We start from the raw sequence: 19,519 nt of genomic DNA on the forward strand, positions 1-19,519 counted from the left end.
GGAGTGCAGAAAACTAGCATACCCTTTCTGAACACCCAGGCCTTCCCGTGCCTTCTCATTGACTTCAGTCTTCAGGATGTGGGGCAGAGAACCACTTTCTGCTGTGCAGATGGAGGACATGGGTTGACAAGTCAAAGCTTACATCAATTCTGGGGAGTCTAGGAAGGAGAATGACCCCCTCCATCAGGGACTGACCCTGGAAAATACTCTGTGTGCCAAATCCTCAGTGTTAGCTGCAGTCCTGTCTACCTGATACCTTCTGTTTGCTTAATTCTCTTGAAATGTGCTTTTTTTCCCCTTTGCAAATTGAAAACAATATGAATCATAATTGAAGAGTTGCCTTATTCTTTTTTTTTTAAATTCTTTTTTGTGCATTGTACCGTCAAATCAGATCTGACTGGTATAGGAGGAGATTGTCCCTCCTTCTCCAGCAGAGCATCTGGTGGATTCGAACCAGGCACATCTGGGATTGCAGTGTACCTTCTTGCCACTAGGCCACCAGAGCTCCCTCGAAGAGTTGCCTTATTCTTGTGTTCATTTTCCCTCTTCAGGCCCTGTTCCTTTCACCACACCTTGCTGGTAACAGTTTGATGGCACCACTTGCCCTTCTCCTTCGAGACTCCTCTGTCTGATACATAGGAAAACTGGGAATTGCTCTTTTACCAGGCTGCACTACTCCTTAGGTAGTATAGACTGAACCTAACTGATGTGAATGAATGCGTACAGTATTTGATAGGGAGAGAAAGAGGAAGGTATGCATATTAACAGGAGAGAAAAGACTTTAGTTATTGAAAAGGATATCTGCTACTGACTTTACCATTCCAAAGAGATGCATTTTAAAACAAGAAATAAGATTTAATGTTGTTGTTATTGTTGGATGCTATTATATGCTATCAAGTCACCTGCTACTCATAGCGACATTATATACAACAGTTCTGAACCCTGCTTTATTCTGGGCCAACCCTCGGACACACCTACCCCCATTACCTCAGTAGCTAAGTCAATCCATCTCATCAAGGGTCTTCCTCTCTTATGCTGTCCCTCCACACTCCTAAGTGTGACATCCCTCTCCAAGAACTAGTCCCTTCTTGCAGCATGCCCATAGTATATGAAATAAGCTTCAGAATCCTTGCCTCTAAGGAGCAGCCTCATTTCACATTCTCTAGGATGAACCTGTTCATTCTCCTAGCAGTCTACAGTACATTCAATACTTTTCTCCAGCACCACAGCTCAAAGGCACCAATTCCCCTTCTATCATCGCTAGTCATTGTCCAGCTTTCTGATGCTTAGCACTTAAATGCAAAGACCATTACCTGGACTGACATTGCTCTTCAGTACTCTGGGGAGGTCCCTGACAGCAGACTTTCCCAGTGCAATTCATTTTTGTTTCCTGGCTGCTGGTACCAAGAGTGTTGATTGTGGAGCCAAGCAAACTAATGCTGTTAACATTCTCAGTCTCTTCACTATCTATCATGATGGCTGTCAGTTGGCCAAGTTGTAAGAATCTTTGTTTTCTTGATGTTGAGCTTCAATCCATATTGAAGGCTGCAGTCCTTGACCTTTGTAGCAAGGCCTTCAGGTGCCCCTCAGTTTTAGCAAGTAGGGTTGTTTCATCTGCATAATGCAGGTTGTTGATGAGTCTACCTCCAATCCTGATGCCACACCCTTCCTCATAGAGCCCATCCTGAATGATCTGTTCTGCATATAGATTGAAAAGGTATGGAGATGAGACACATCCCTGGCATACACCCTTCCTGATTTTGAACCATGCAGTGTTTCCTTCCTCTCGACTCCCTCCTGGTCCAAGTATAAGTTTCACATAAGCACAATAAATTTTCTGGGATTCCCATCCTTCTCAGAGTTAGCCACAGTGTGTTGTGATCCACATAGTCAAATGCCTTTGCATAGTCAGTGAAACACAGATAGACATTCCTCTGATACCCTCTGCTTTCAGCCAAGATCCATCTAACATTAACTATAATATCCCTAGTATTACTTTTCTAAACCAGCCTTCACATCTGCCAGTTCTCTGCTGATAATAGTTTTTGTATCATTTTCAGCAGAATCTTGCTTGCATGTAATATTAATGATATTGTTCAATAATTTCCGCACTCTTGTCAGATCAACTTTCTTTGGAATGGGAACAAATATGGATCTCTTCCGTCAGTTGATCAGGTGTTTGTCCTTCAGATTTTTTGGCACAGCTTGGTTTGTTGAAATATGTCAATTGGTATGCTATAAATTCTTGGGGCCTTGTCTTTTGCCAGTTCCTTCAGAGCAGCTTGAACTTCTTCCTTCATCACCACAGGCTCTTGCTCATATGTTGTTTCATGAAATTCTTCTGTGTCAGCCAATTGTTTTTGGTACAGAGACTCTGAGTACTCCTTCCATCTTTTTTTGATTCTTTCTCCATCTTTTAATATTCTGCCCACAGCATCCTTAAGTATTGCATCTCGAGGCTTAGAATTTGTTCTTCAATTCCTTCGGCTTAAGAAATGCCAAGAGAGTTCAGTCTTTTTCATTTTCTGACTTCAGCTCTTTGCACATTTCATTATAATGCTTTGCTTTGTCTGTCTTTGTTTGCCCTTTGAAATCTTCTGTTCAGCTCTGTAATTTCTTCCCTTTGCTTTGGTTTCTCAGCATTCTAATGCAATATTCAGATTCTGTTCTGACATCCATCTTGGTCTTTTCTTCCTTCTCTGTCTTTGTAATGTTCTTTTGCATTCTTTATGAATGATATTCTTGATATCCTCCCACAGCTCATCTCATCTTTGCTCATTAGTGTTCAAGGCCTCAAATCTGTTCCTGAGATGGTTGTGAAATTCGCATGGGATAGACTTGAGGCGAACTTGCATATGAGTAATTGGTGGTCTGTCCAACAATCAGCCTCTGACCTAGTTTTCACAGCTGATATTGAGTTTCTCCAACAATTTTTCCCACAGATGTAATCTATCTGATGCTTGTGCATCAGGTGAAATCCATGTGCATAGTCTGCATATATATTTCTTACAAAATGTATTTTCTGTTAATAAGTCATTGATCATACATAATTTTGTCTCCAGCCTCAATTCTGTCACTAAGCCCATGTTTTCAAACCACTAATCCTTCTTCTCTGTTTCCAACATTTGCCTTCCAGTCACTTCTTCTTATTATTATTATTATCCATGCATCTTGATTGCACAATCAATCGATTTTTCACTGTAAAAGTTGGTAGTCTGTAGAAGACTTCCCCCTTTTTGGTTCTAATTGCAGACGATAATATGATCTATTATGCCAGAGATGAAAAAGTGAGGAAAAAATGAGGTTTTTTTCATAGTTAAAAAAGTCATTTCTCAGTCCATCTTGAAATACAGTGCTGTGACAGGATAATATCTATACACATAAAAGGAGGTCCAGTGAAGAGTTCATTTTATATAACAATAATTACAATAAAGTTTAAAAAAACCCATAAAACACCTTTTAGAAGCCCCTTAGCAGTAATTACTGTTACTAAATCTATATATCTAACTTAAACAAACATGTGGTAACCAAATGCAGTTGAGTCCATCTTGACACAAGTGATCACCCATCACATTACCAAGACTGTAAAGCTTTTTTTAAAATTGTGATTTGTATAAAAGTTGCCAAAGCTTTATTTTCCTTCAAAACCATCACTCATACACACTGTTTCACACTGTCACAGGCACACAGTGTCCAGTCATCCGCTCATTCCCCCTTGTCCTCCTCACTGTCTCCTCCCTGATTATCATACAAGATTGTTTCTCTCTGTATGTGAAACTTTATCTAGCTTTTTCCTATACAGTATTTTTCCTTTTATGACTAGCTTATTTCACCCAGCATAATGTCCACTAGACCCAACCATGTTGTGCAGTGGTTCACAATCTTGGTTGTTTTTTCAGTGTTGTGTAGTACTCCATTGCGTAAATGTTCCACATTTCACTATCCAGTCTTTGTTTTAATGGGCACTTTATGGAAGGAGATGGCTCAGCTTTCTCCTAGAAAGACTGGTGGGTGTGAATTGCTGGCAACACTACCAGGACTCCTAAGTGCATTTTTTCTGGTGATTTTTAAGGGGTGATAAATAATCATTTATTTATTTATTTTTAGGGCTTTACAAGGTTCCATTGACTGCTCTTGGTTTGATTCTGCACCCTTTCAGAATTCATGGCTCTTCTCTGAGCTCCTTTCACCCTATAACCCTTGAGCTTGAGGAGCACTTTACTTTTACTGTAGTCTGTGTGGAAGTTTACCAAATAAGTTGTGTTTTTTTTTTCAGTCAATCACTCATGCTCATTCTTTTCCATAACATTTGTTACCATACCCATAGCATCTTGGTTCTCTATGTTACTTTCCCTTCACCCATCTTAATGAGTATTCGTTATCTTTTAATCACCACGCCCTCAGCATCTCTTCATCCATTCATTCCATGTTGCCTTTCTCTTCACCAATCTTAATAAGTATTTATTATCTATTAGTTTTCTAGTCCCCTGCTTCCCCTCCATGGTGACCATTCTATAATGATTCTTTTAAAAAAGGTTTTTTAATTGTGATTTTTAACAAAAGTTTACAGAAAAGTTGGATTTTTCATTCATTTATTGTTGCACATTTTCCTCCCTACCCCCACCCCTTTCACTTTTTTAAAAAGTACAATGTTCATTGTTGCATAGTTCCCTCCCTCCCCCCAATTCGCTTTGCTATACACCTCTTATTCTGGACTTCTATCATACATATAATGCATATATAAGCATTTCTTAGCATTTCTTTCACTTTTTATAATTTTTATACACAGTATTTGTGACTGTCTCATCTCATTCAGCATAATGTCAAGGAGCACTTCAGTAAGTAGAGAACAGCACAGGGGGCCTGGGGAAGAAATCAACCTGTCATTAAAGATCATGTAGTGGGGTCTTAGCTTAAAATTATCCCCATCAGACAGCTTCTCAGCAGTTGATTTGCAAAAGCATTTACAGGAGTATGTGTGTGGAGATTCAAAGCTTCCATTATTCTTAAAGGGCTATCCTAGAAAGTAGGTAGTACTGTTTTTAATTTATTGCAACATTTTCATACTGTGGCTTCTCAGTGTCTCCTGGTCCAGGGAGGTAACTACAATAGAGATTGTGAGGTGGGTGGTGTGGGCTGTGCTCCCTGGTATAGGAGGCCCTGCAGTGTCATAAAGCCAGGCATTCTGGGCCAAAGCTATAGCTACATAGGAACCTGAAAGTCTGCTGTTTGGCTGCATTATCTATGCATTTATCACAGCTACATCTTGGTGCAGTGACAAGACCGTCCAGAAGTATCAGACAGATCACAGGGGCTCAGTTAGCACAAGATGTTTGTGCTTTCCTACAGGAGAAATTACATACCTATTACATTCTGTTTGGATTCTGAGAGTGATTAAAGTGTGATGGTCTAAGTAACTTGTGCTTTATATGGAACACTGTTAATTATGTTTCCATCCCTTGGGAATATTCAAAATTAGTACTAAAATTCTATAGTTACCAAGACATAATAAAAATGAAAAAATATTGTGGTGCAGGTTGCACAGAGCAGAAGAGCCTCTCTGGACTTGGAGATCTGGTCTTTCCCATTAAGTTCTGAATACTAAAGAGTTAGTATAATAACATCAAATTCTAAATACATCTATGTGAATTTAACTTGTAAAATAAAAATGTGTTTTCCCATGCCTGATTTCTGGAGTTCACCCTTTGACTTCCATGGACTTCTCCACCCCTAGTTGCAGGCTACGTGTCATATTTGATGGTTCCTAAATAAGTCACAGTAGTAGGTCCAGTTTGTAATTTATTGTGCAGACCAAAACTTTTCCAAAGAGATGGTCTTGTGTTTCCCTTGACAGCTCCAGCTCTGCAAGGTTGTGATCCAAAGTTCTAGGTCTGACCTGACAATCAGTGTCAGGAAAGCAGTGCAAGCCATTTGTTAATTATGCAGCTTTCTGAGCCATTCTGTTTCCCATGGCTGGCCCTGAGGCAGAAAGATGTTGTATCTCCACTAACCATTCCACTTGTGGAGCCCAGAAAGTTAATGTGTGGATTTGACATTTGAATGACAAATGCTAGCCAGGTGGGATGATGGCACTGTGGTGGCAGTCATTCACAGCCCCTCACAATGGCTGCCAGCTGGCTGGACCCACTCATCCCTCAGCTGAGATCTGCAGGCTGCCCAGATGCTGCCCAGGCATATTTGTGTGGGGTGGGAGGGTGGGGGTAGCAGGAGAAGGCAAAAGGCTTTTTTTGTTGTTTTTGCATTTTCTCCTAGCTCAGTGTCTTCATCGTGTAATTAAAACTTCTTTGTCTAATGCCTCTGAAAGCCAACTGGAGGGTCAGTTTTGAGTCTGTAACTTGTAATGTGTACAGAATATCTAAAAGCTTAATGCCACTCCTGACTGCCTTGAGAAGAGATAGCATGCAGTACTTTCTCATCCTCAGGTAACAATCTGCACCAGTCCACAGAAAACTCAGAACTTCCTTCACATGAAATTCTAGTACACAAGTACCTTGTAATAAAATGCAAGGAGACTTACTCTGTATCCTGAAGTTTTCTGTCCTTGAATAATTTTTCAACAGTGTTTGGGGGTTTGTTTTCCTGATTTGTTATTTGGCTCTTACACACACACACACACACACACACACACACACACACACACACACACACACTCTTTCCTTCATTCACATTGTGTTTCATACAATCATTCCCATCACTGCATTTTTTGGTTATTTTTTTACTTTTTATTTTATACTGGTTTACTTAATAAAGTTTGTGTACTTCATTTTTCATGCCGAATCTTTCCCATTTCCTTTATCCACTTCTCCTGCCCCATCAATTTGTGCAACCCTATGATTACACACACCCTACTCCCACCCCACAGACTTCCCCCCTCCCCCACCCTTGTATCCTCATACACATTCTATAAAATGATCTTATACAGTGTTCTATGGGGGTGAGTTAGTTCACTTAGCATAATGCTTTCCAGTCCCTCCCAAGTTAGTTCCAAAATCATTGCTCCTGCACACTGTGTAATATTCCATTGTGTGAATGTATCACATCCTGGAGAGGGTTAAACCAGGCTGCTCCTTGGAAGCAAGGATTCTGGGGCTTCATCTGACATACTTTGGACATGTTATAAGAAGGGACAGGTCCTTGGAGAGGGACGTCATGTTTGGGAGGGTGGAGGGATGGCGTAGGAGGGGAAGACCCTCTATGAGCTGGATTGATTCAGTGACTAGGGTAATCGGGATGAGTGTGTCAGAGGCAGTGAGATTGGCACAGGACAGAGCAGGGTTTAGGGATGTTGTATATAGGGTCGCTATGATTTGCAAGCCACTTGATAGTACATAACAACAACAACAACATTTGATTGTGGTTGGATATTTGGGCTGTTTCCATGTCCTTTCCATAGTGAGTAATGCTGCTATGAACATTGGTGTGTAAGTCTCCGTTTGTGCCTCAGTTCTCATTTTTTCAGGTTGTATTCCAAGCAGTGGAATAGCTGAGTCATAAAGAATTTCTGTGTTCAGCTTTTTGAGGAAATGTATTTGGTTCTTTTTAGGTGTGGATTTTTTGTTGTTGTTTTTTGTAATGGGCTTTTTTAATGTGATGCATGTCACTTAACCACCTCTGCCTTGGTTGAGTAGGAGAGTATTAGTGACCCCTTAGATGAGTGCTGAAATAGCTACATCTTCTTATAGTATTTGCACTTCGCAGTATCAACCTCAGGGGGGCACCAAATCTCCCAGCACTGTCTTCACAGAGAAAGGCCAACATTCCAAGTTTGATCTTTCCTGTTGGGAATGCAGGGCCGTGCCCACAGTCAGAGGTAGAGGGAAGCAGGAGTGCGACCCCAGAGCAGTAGACTGGGAATCAAACTTGAAGTCACTGCTCTTCCAAGGCTAAGCTGGGGAACAAAAGAGGATTTTGGTTGGGTGAGTCTTGTTCAGTATCTAGGGCTGGGCATCCTTGTATAATCTGCTTCCTCCTGCTCTTGAATCCCAACGTCTCACAGAGAGTGTGCGAATTTAACACACAAAAGTATATTTTATGCTTTTTTTAGTAAAGCTAAAAAAAATACAGATTTGTCATTAATTGAACAATAATTGCATCATGGAGTACTAAAAAAATTGCTTGTAACATATCATGAGCTCTGGTGGCCTATAGGCAAGAAACTGTGCTGCAATCCCAAAGGCATGGGGTTCAAAGCCACTAGTTGCTCCAGGGGAGAAGGATGGGCATTTTTCTCTTGTGTGACTAACTGCCTCTGAAAACCCACTGAAGGTCAGCAATTGGTTGCTTCCAGCTCGACAGTATATAACAGCAACATAAGCACATCTGGTAAAAATTAAAAGATGCAAATCTGTTGAAATATACTTAAATAAACAAAATAGATCCTTATATGTAAAAATAGTAGTCTATTTTATTATTTTTAAAGTAGAAAAGAAAGTTTTCCTTTAAAAACCCTCAATGGAAGCTGTGGGTAAGAGGAACTATTAAAAAAAAAAAAGCTTACGAGGGAGATTTTAAAATCAAAATCCCTGCCAGTCTTTAATAAGGTTTCTTCTGCACCATCCTGTCTGTATTAATACTAAACCAAGTTGTACAAACCAGAGAACACCCCTAGGGTTAGGCATACTTGGAAAGAAAGAAACCAACAAGGATAGTAGATAAGTGAGGTGATGCAACTTGAAGTCATTTAAGATGCTTAGTCAATCTGTTTTGCTAGAAAACATTGTTATTTTTGTGTACCATTAAATCAGAACTGACCCATAGCTGACCCTTCATTGGGTTTTCAGAGGCAGTAAATCATGTAGGAGGAGATTGCCTATCTTTCTCCTATAGAACAGCTGGTGGATTTGAACCATATGCCTTTGAACTGGCAGTCTAACACTACAATTATTTATAACATAAAATTACAGGCAAGCTCTGTATTTTTCTGGCAAATTGAGCTAAAACTTTTTTTTTTGCTTCGATAGTAGATTAATTTTATGGCTTGGCTTAGAAACATTCCTCTTCCCCTTTTCTTTTTTGCCATATAGAAATCCTTAAGAGTTAGTTCTGAATGATCTTCTACTAACATCAAACTTAGATTCTGGGCCCTTAAACCATTTAAAATAAAAGGAAATGGGTCCATGTTACTGTCCCGTGTTTCATTTCCTGTTGGGATAATGAGCTTATATGAGCCTCCGGGTGTAGACCAAGGCTGTCTGGACTGAAACACTGCTCCAGAACAACTATACTGTCTATATATGAAACTTTAAAAATTATTCTGGCAAACTTAAGTGAATCACATATACTTAAAATGCTGTTTTCCTCTCCCTTGTTTGATTTTTTCCATTATGAACAAATAGACACTTATTAATACTTTCTAGGTGCATATCCAATAATATATATGTTAGTATCTCTGTTATTATTTGTAGTGAGGCTGAGAAGCAGGAAGATTAGCTTACTTGCCCAAGATCAAAGCCAAAATACTTTGCTGTTCCTTGGAGGAACTACTAAATAACTTTCTTGAATAGATCCTAAGTTTACCTACGAAAATTTCTAGGTTTCTGTAGGGTAAAAAATAAATGTCAGTGAAAGACTACGAAGTGTGAGAAAGAAGAAAAGTTTAACTCCCATATTGTGAATAGTAGATATTTACAAACTATAAATCACATATCTCTCCTACAGATCATTGAAAGGAAATTCATCATTTTCAGCAGGCTACTCTGAGATGGCTTGTAGTGGAGGTATGTGAGCACTAGATAGCACACATTCAGTGTTAGAACCAACACACCAGTGCAGTCCTGAACTACAATGAGGTGTGTGGATAGCACCGTTCTTTCTTCAGGATGATCAAGAAGACTTGAGAAGCAGAGCTTGTCATTTATTTTTCTTAATGAGGGACCTATGAAAAATTCTTTCCTAAAGCAAACATATTATGGCCAGATGGAATGTCCTGTAAACCGTAATCCACTATCTTTTAGATACTTTTCTAAAATATGTTTTAGGATGCAAATGACTATTTTAATCTGACTTAATCTCATTCACTGAGCTTAAAAGATAGATACAGAACCTGGGTCTGGCCCACTGAACCTTAAACTGCAGGACACCAGAGTCTGCACATTTAAACTCCCCTAAGCATGTCACAAAGATATTCCAGGATTCTCAGAAACACCTTTAGGATAGGACTGTGGACCTCGTGTCTTCCAGAATTATGCATGTGGTTGTCTTAAGTTGCTGCATTTATAGTGCACTAAAGTATGACATTATTTTGTCCAATCTGATAACAAGTTTTCCTAAGTAATAATTGCTATGTTATTATACACTCACTACATAATAAATTAAAACCCCAAACATCCTGTCATTGTTTTGACTCTGACTCATGTCCACCCCACCTGTCACCGGGTGGACTTTCTTGGACATAATCTATTTAGAAGCAAATTGCCAGACCTTTCTTCCATAGCACCCCTGGGTGGGTTTAAACTATCAACCATGAAGTGGTAAATGCACATAGACTGAAATTTTCACTATGTAATAAGACTCAGAAACAACTCATTGGTGTCAAGTCAGAACCAACTCATAGCTGATCCTCTCACAGGTTTTCAGAGGCTATAAATTGCATGGGAGAAGATTGCTTATCTTTCTCCCACAGAGTAGCCAATAGATTTGAACTGCGTGCCTCTGGGTTGGCAGCTCAACTCCTCACCTTCTAGGTCACCAGACCTCTCTGTGTGGCCCAGAGTTGATGCTGACCTGGGCCTTTGAAGAGATGCTACATAGGCATGATCATTGTAGCTACCCTACAACACAGGCAGGATCTGTCTTCATGCAGTATGTTCACAGAGGAGTCTTTACATTTACTTGATGAATTTGACTCATTCTTCTGGATCATATTGTCTTATGAAAAGTTTGAACATACAGAACATAGGAGGGGGAATAAGGCTTAGCTATACTCAAGGAGGACATTGTTTATGTGTCTACAGAACTGTTTCTAGTTATCTACCCAGAGAGAATATATTCACTTTCTAGTCACCTGCAGTCAAGGGCAGTTCTTTTAATCAAGGAGAGCACTGATATATTTATTTCCTTTGATCTTTTCCACTGCAGCCTCAAGCCGCCTGTCATCCGGCCATATTCAGAATCGTGGATGAGATGTTCAGGTAAATATTGTCTCTTCTGCTGATCATCCATTTCTAAGCTTGCACAGAAAGGCTGTGGGAATCTCCACATAGATCATGGCGAAATTCACTTTTTTTTCCCATTTCTTCCCTCCCCCCCCCAAGCTTTTTGGTTATTGTTTTTAGGTACCACTGAGTCAATTCTAACTTGTAGCAAGCCTCTGAACAACAGATTGAAACTTGCCTAATCCACAATTCCAATGAGAATCCCTCTTTTCTATATTATATTACTATGCCTGGTACTTTTACTTGATTGTAAGCATCCTGGCTCCCTGTCCTCTGCTTTGTGTTTTGTTGAGTTTCTCCCCCCTCCGTATTTTTATTGGTATGCATTAAGTTTTCATGTACATTGTGTTTTACTCATGTACATGTCAGTTTTTCTTGACCGTGAACAGACTTCATGTGGGCAGTCTTTCTTTAGTCTTCCTTATTCTTCATACAACTTTTACATGCATATAAAAAAAACTGAAAATCCCATGGATGGGCATTGTCCTCAAGTCCAGTGCCATCAGTGATAGAACAATACTCATATGCATACAAGAAAGACCTATTAACAAGGTAATTATTCAGATGTACATACCAACTACTAAGGTAGGAGATGAAAAAATTGAGAATTTTGACCATCTTCTTTGGTCTGAACTTAATAAATGTGTCATTAAGATACATAATAATAATTGGTGACTGGATGCTGTCAAGGTGACTACAACTCAGCAACTCTATGACCTACAGATCCAAACTGTGATCCTCTTCTGCACCATCTTCACAATTTCCCCATGTCCAAGCCTATTGTTGTAGTCACTGTATCATTTCATCTAGTTCAGGATCTTTCTTTCTTTCACTAACCCTCCACCTTTCCCAGCATGATGTCTTTTTCCAAAGGCTGACCCCCTCCTAACAAACTGCCCTAAGTGGATTGGACTAGGTTTCACTATCCTTGCCTCTGATGAGCACTCTGTTTACCCTTCTTCCAAGACACAGTTATTTGTTCTTTTTTGTAAGTCCATGGGATATTCAATACCAACACCACAATTCAAAGTCATTATTAATTCTTCATTCTTCCATATTCACTGTATAACTTGAGATGCTTACAAAGCAATTAAAAATATCATGGCTTGAATTAGATGGATTTTAGTCTTTAAACTGGATGTGCTAATACTTACCTGGCAAGGGAGATACCATGATCACAAAGGTGGTTTTCCTAGGGCAAGGCTTATGCACGTCAGAGGTGCTGACCCCTGCGATTTCCCCAAATAAAACTTGACTGCATAATTTGTGATAGTGGGGGACTGCATTCATGCTTTTTTTACTTTTCAAAGAGAATAGCGAACTGGAGGGGAGGTTGGGTAAAGAGAAAAGTGAAACAATGAATGAATGGAAATCCAAAGTCTTGTAAACTTCACTAAAATTAAAATAATATCATTTAAAAACAAACAAACAAAAAAACCAAACTGGATATGCTCACCAAGTTGTGCCAAGAAATCTGGAGGACAGTTACTTGGCCATCTGACTGGAAGAGTTATTCCCATTCCAAAAATAGGTGACTTGACAGAATGTGGAAATTATCAAACATTATCGCTATTATTACACACTAAAAAGTACTATTGAAGATTATCCAGAAACAACTGGGACAATACACTGACAAAGAACTACCAGAAATAGAAGCCAGGTGTAGAAGAGGTCATGGCACTAGAGACATTATTGCCAAAGTCAGATGGATCATGGCAGAAAGGAAAGAGTACCAGAGGAATGTCTATCTGTATTTCATTGACTATGCAAAGGCATTTGACTGTGTAGATCATAAGAAATTGTGGTTAACGTTGAGGAGAATGGGGATCCCAGAACATTTGTTTGTGCTTATTTGAAACCTGTACTTGGACCAGGAAGCAGTCCTCAAAAAAAGCAGAGAAACACTGCATGGGGTTAAAAATCAGGAAAGGAGTATGTCAGGAATGCATCCTTTCTCCATACTTTTTCACACTATGTGCCGAACACATCATTCGGAAAGCAGGATTTTATGAGGAAGAATGTGGCATCAGAATTGGAGGTAGGCTCATCAACAACCTATTATTATGCAAATGACAAAATTACTTTGCATTCTAAAGCTAAAGAAGACCTGAAGCATATGCTACAGAAGGTCAAGGACTGTAGTCTTCAATATGGATTGAAGCTTAACATCAAGAAGACAAAGATTCTCATCACTGGGCCACTTGGCAGCACCATGATGGGTGGAGAAGAGATTCAGGTTGTTAACAATTACAGCTTGCTCAGCTCCATAATCAACACTCTTAACACTAGCAGTCAGGAAATCAAAAGTTGAATTGCACTGGGAAAATCTGCTGTCAAGGACCTCTCCAGCATGCTGAAAAGCAACAATGTCAGTCTAGAGACTAAGATGCGCCTAATCCAGGCCATGGTCTTCACAATTACTTGTTATACATCAGAGAGCTAGACAGTGTCTAAGGATGACAGAAGAATCAATGTCTTCAAATTGTGGTGCTGGAGGAGAGTCTTGAACCATGGATTGCCAAGAAAGCAAATAGTTCTGTCTCGGAATGGATGAAACCAGGTTTCTTCCTTAGAGGCTAGAATTTTGAAGCTCTTCTAACATACATTGGGCACATGGCCAGGACGGACTGGTCCTTGAAGAAGGACATCATGTTTGGAAGGGTGGAGGGACAGTGCAGGAGAGGAAGACCCAGGTGAGATGGACTAATACAGTGACTGGGGCAATGGGAATTAGTGTGTTGGAATTAATGAAACTGGCTCAGGACAGAGCAGGTTTAGAGCTGCTGTACATAGGGTCACAGGTGACTCGATGGTACATAACAACAACAGTCTTTAAACTGACATCATGCTCTTTACCACTTTGGAGAAGTCCTTTACAGCAGATTTCTCCATTGCAGCATGCCTTTTGATTTCTTCTGTTGTTACCCTGGTTGTTGATTGTAGATCTAATCAAGGTGAAATAGTTCTCAACCTCAATCCCTTCTCCTTCTCTCATGATGTTGTCTATTCTTCTAGTGGTAAGTATTTTTGTTGTGGTGGTGTTTTTTTAATTTTTTAAATTACGTTGTACATTGTCTTCTATACAGTCTTTCATTTACATTGTGTTTTATATAATTAATTACTTTTGAGCTGTGCCTGTTGTTACCCTGTCTCTAGTTCCCATTGAATCTTTCCTATTTGTTCACTGCCTCATCCACCTACTAAACACTGCTATCCTAGTGATTTCCTACTCTCCTCTTTTTCAATCCCCTTCTCCCTTTCCCTTTTCCATTCAGACATTTATACACATCTTAGTAGTGATTGGTCTTATGCCGTATTTCTACTTATGATTCTGGGTTAGTTCATGTGGCATAATTAGTGCTCTCTGGCCTCTCCCATGTTATATAGTATTTTATGAACTCATTGTTCCTTAATGTTGCCTAGTATTCCATTGTGTAACTATACCACAGCTTCTTAATACATTAATTTTTTGATGGACATTTGAGCTGTTTCCATTATTATATTATTGTTATTATTCATATCTCAGTTCTGATATCCTTGGGGTATATTCCTGGGAGCATAGTTGGATCATTGTTGTTGTTCTTATGTGCTGTTGAGTCGCTTGCGACTCATAGCAACCCTATGTACAACAGCCCTACACCCTGCTCTGTCCTGTGCCAATCTCACGGTCTCCGACAAACCCACCCCGATTTTCCCAGTCTCTGAATCAATCCACCTCATAGAGGGTCTTCCCCTCCTGCACTGTCCTTCCACCCTCCCGAGCATCACATCCCTCTCCAAGGACTGGTCCCTCCTTGCAACATGTTCAGAGTATGTTACATGAAGCTTCAGAATCCTTGCCTCCAAGGAGCAGCCTGGTTTAACCCTCCCCCAGGATCGTTTTCTTAGCAGTCCATGGTATATATTCAATACTCTTCTCCAGCACGATAGCTCAAAGGCATCAATTCTTTTATCCTCCCTAGTCATTGTCCAGCTCTCTTATGCATAGCAAGTGACTGAAAAGACCATGGCATGTATCAGGTGCACCTTAGTCTCCAAACTGACATCGTTGCTCTTCAGCACTTTAGAGAGGTTTCTGACTGCAGAATTTCCCATCACAATACGTCTTTTAATTTCCATGTCTACTGGTGCCAAGATTGTTGACTGTGTAGCGAAGCAAACTAAAATTGTGAACAATCTCAATTTCTTCACCATTCATCATGTTGCTGCCAATTGGCCCAGTGGTGAGAATCATTGTTTTCTTGATATTGAGCCTAAATTCATACTGAACACTATAGTCTCTGACCTTCCACAGCAAGTGCTTCAGGTCCTCAGTTTCAGCAAGCAGGGTTGTGTCATCTACATAACACGGACTGTTGATGAGTCTTCCTCCAATCCGGATGCTGTATTTCTCCTCATAGAGCCCAGCCTCCCGGATAATCTGTTCTGCATATCGGTTGAAAAGGTATGGAGATAGGAGACATCCTTGGCATACACCCTTCCCAGTTTTGAACTATGCAGTGTTTTCTTGCTCTGTTCTGATAACTGTCTCCTGGTCCAAGTATAGATTTCACATTAGCATGATCAAGTGTTCTGGGATTCCCATTCTTCTCAGAGTTAGCCACAATTTTTTGTGATCCACACAGTCAGATGCCTTTCCATAATCAATGAAACAAAGATAGACATTCTTCTCGTACTCCCTGCTTTCCATCAAGATTTATCTAACATTAGCTAGGATAGCCCTAGTACCACGACCCCATCTAAACTCAGCCTGCAGTTCTGATAGTTCTCTGTTGATGTGCTGTTCCAATCATTTTTGGATAATCTTCAGCAGAATCTTGGTTGCTTGTGATATCAATTATATTGTTCTATAATTTCCACACTCTGTTGGATCACCTTTCTTCGGGATGGAAAACAATATAGATCTCTTCCAGTCAGTTGGCCAAGTGGTTGTTCTCCAGATTTTTTGGCACAACTTGGTGAGCACATCTAGAGCAGCATCTAGAGCAGTTAGTTGAAATACATCACTTGGTACACTATCAATTCCTGGGGCCTTATTTTTAGCCAGTTCTTTCAAAGCAGTTTGAACTTCTTCCTTCATCACCATAGGCTATTTCTCATATGTTGTTTCATTAAATTCTTTTGTGTCTGCCAGTTCCTTTGGGTATAATGACTCTGTATACTCTTTCCATCTTTTAATACTTCCTGGATCATTTAATATTCTGCCCAAAGCATCCTTAAGTATTGCAACTGGTGGCTTGAATTTCTTTTTCAGTTTCTTGAGCTTAAGAAATGCTGAGCGAGTTTGGCCCCTTTGATTTTCTGACTCTTGCTCTTTGCACATTTCATTATAATACTTTATTTTTTCCTGCCGCACTGCCTTTTGAAATCGTCTGTTCAGCTTCTTTATGTCTTGATTTCTTCCCTCTGCTTTGGCTTCTTGGCGCTCTAGTGCAATGTTCAAAGTCTCTTCTGACATTCATTTTGGTCTTTTCTTCCTCCTCTATCTTTGCAACAACCTCTGGCACTCTTCCTGGATAGTATTTTTGATGTCTTTTCATAACTCATCTGGTCTTTGCTCATTAGTGTTCAAGGCCTCAAACCTTTTCCTGAGATGGTTCTGAAATTCAGGTGGGATAGACTCAAGGTCATATTTTTATTCCCGTGGGCTTGATTTGACTTTCCTTAGCTTCAGCCTAAACTTGCATATGAGTAGTTGGTGATCTGTTCCACAGTCAGCACCTGACCTAGTTTTCACAGTTGATACTGAGCTTCACCAGCGGTTCTTTCCACAGATGTAATCAATCTGATTTCTGTGCATACCATCAGGTGAAATCCATGTCGGTAGTCTGCGTTTATGTTTCTTGTAAAATGTATTTGCAACAAATAAATATTTGTACAAAATTCTGTCATCCTATCTCCAGCTTCATTGCTGTCACCAAGTCCATGATTTCCAACTACTGATCCTTCTTCTCTGTTCCCAACTTTTGCATTCCATTATTATTAATGAATTCCATTATTATTAATTTCATTATTATTAATGAATCTTGATTTCATGTTTGATTGATCTCAGAATGCAAAAGTTGGTAAAAATCTTCTATTTCCTCTTCTTTGTCTCTGGTTGTTGGTATATATATTTGAATGATAGTGGTATTCACTAGACTGAAATTATGTACTTAGTATACAGATTGAATAGGTATGGAGAAAGACTATAACTTTGACACACACCTTTCCTGATTTTAAGCCATGTTCTGTTTTAAACCATGTCCTTGTTTTCTTTGGATAATTGCTTGGTCTCTATATAAGGTTTTGCATGAAAACAATTAAGTGTTCTGGTTTTCCATTCTTTTCAACTATTTTCCTTCATTTATTTTTTTTCTGAGTTTTTAAAAATTTATTAGGACTGCAAAAATATGTCCTGTTTATTTTTCACAGCCATGAAATTAATGACTTTATGAGTTTTACTTGTGTAATTTTATGACTGCCATATCATCTGTCATAATTTGGAAGCTGTTTGATATGGATTTATGATTGTCCTTGCCATTTCCCCTCCTTGATTTGTCAGTATGGGTCATACATGGAGTGGGCTTTCTTTTTTTGAGGGAGAAACACCAATAGCAGCTTAACCTGGTGGGTCTTGGATCAAGGCGTTGTAGAATTCTTGGGCCCAAAGATGAGAATAAAAGCTGTGGAGCGTCACTGTGTGCTACACATGGTCAAATGCCTTTGCACAGCTAATTAAATCTAAGTATCTTTCTGTTATTCTTTGTTTTCAGCTAAGATTTAACATTGTTGTATACAGTGCCAAAATATGAGCCCCTCAGGTTGAAAAGCCCTCAAAATGCCACCAGGGAAGAACTACCTCCTCAAAGTAGTCAATCATGATAATGTAGATAGAATAAAGCTTTAACCCAGTGAAGGGCTTTCCTTTTTTTAAATATTTTTATTGATTTTCATTTAATAATTCCTTTACATTATGTTTCATTCACATATATTGTATGTTACACGATCTTTCATTTATATTGTGTTTCATACAATCATTCATGTACATTCTATTTTACTTTTTTTAATTGGTTTGTTTACAAAGTTTATATACTCTGTGTTTCACAGTATTCTTCATTCACATCATGTTTCATACAATCATTCTCATACATTGTGCTTTATAAAATCAATCACCATTGGACCTTGCCCATCATTAGCCTGTCTTTTTGCCCAGATCCTTCCATTTGCTTCACCACCACCAAACTGTGCAGCCCAGTGGTTTCACATCTACCTATCCTCGCCGCTCTGCTTTCCCCTCCCCTCCCTTTGAGTTCCTGTACAAATCAAAACCACAATGAGACACCACCTCACCCCAAGAGTGGCAAAGTTCAAGAGGACAGCAACCAATAAATGTTTGAAAGGATGTACAGAGATTGGAATGGGAAATTGTGGTACATTGACACAATGGTATAGTATGCAGAACTCAGGAGCAACAATTTTGAAAAATACTATGTAACTTGGGAGAGACTAGAAAGCATTTCCCAGTCCATTTGGTTGTGAGTCAACATTTGGGCTGTTTCCATGATCTTGTGATGGTGAATAACGCACCTATAAACATTAGTGTACAAATCTCCGTTTGTGTCTCAGTTCTAATTTCCTTAGAGTATATTCCTAGAAGTGGAGTAGACATGGCAGGACTCAAAATGAGGATAAATAGCTGCAAACGTCCATTAATAATTGAGCTTTTTTAAATTGAGTGTAAACTTCACCACTCCATTCATATCATTAAGTACCTTTGAGGATGTAGATCTTCCCGTTAGGTTTTTTAGTGTGCTCCAACTTGAGGTGCTCATCTCCCAGCATTCTATCAAACAATATTCTATGTCTATTCTTATGTGATTTTAAGGGCTCACTATTTCAGAAGTTGATGGCCAGTTTGATTTCTCAGTCTATCTTAGTCTGGAAACTCCACTGAAATCTATAGCATCACAGCAGCATGGAAGCCCTCATAATACAACCAGCTATCAGATATATGGTGAAACTTTTTTGAGGTAAAAAGTTTAGAGGTAACTACACAGCATGCAGGAGGAATCATTTTGTAAATTATTACCTAACTTGGGAAAGACTAGAGAGCATTATGCTGAGTGAACTAAGTCCCACAAGGACAAATAATATATATAAAACTATTATTGTAAGATGAGTATGAAGACCCAAGGGTGGGGGAGGGTAGAAGCAGAGCAGTGAGGATGGGGGGGGTGGATTAATAATGGGGTCCTACAATTTAATGGGTGGTGGTAGTGAGAGACATGGGAAGGATCTGGTGTGGCTAACAATGTATTCTAATTTTGTAAAGAAACTTTTATAAAAAAATAAGATAAAATAGA

General features: G+C 39.4%; 1 protein-coding gene across 1 annotated transcript in view; it reads left to right on the forward strand.

The window, feature by feature from the left end:
• FANCC (Fanconi anemia, complementation group C) overlaps nucleotides 1-19,519 on the forward strand; it is a 388,004-nt gene that overhangs the window by 237,324 nt on the left and 131,161 nt on the right. Inside the window, exon 8 of the mRNA XM_006898875.1 lies at nucleotides 11,098-11,150. Coding sequence (XP_006898937.1) covers nucleotides 11,098-11,150 — 53 coding nt within the window. The remainder of the gene's footprint in view (nucleotides 1-11,097; nucleotides 11,151-19,519) is intronic.

This window comes from Elephantulus edwardii, unplaced genomic scaffold (assembly GCF_000299155.1).
Source record: "Elephantulus edwardii isolate Elephantulus edwardi_28Jun2011 unplaced genomic scaffold, EleEdw1.0 scaffold00238, whole genome shotgun sequence".
Lineage (NCBI taxonomy): Eukaryota > Metazoa > Chordata > Mammalia > Macroscelidea > Macroscelididae > Elephantulus > Elephantulus edwardii.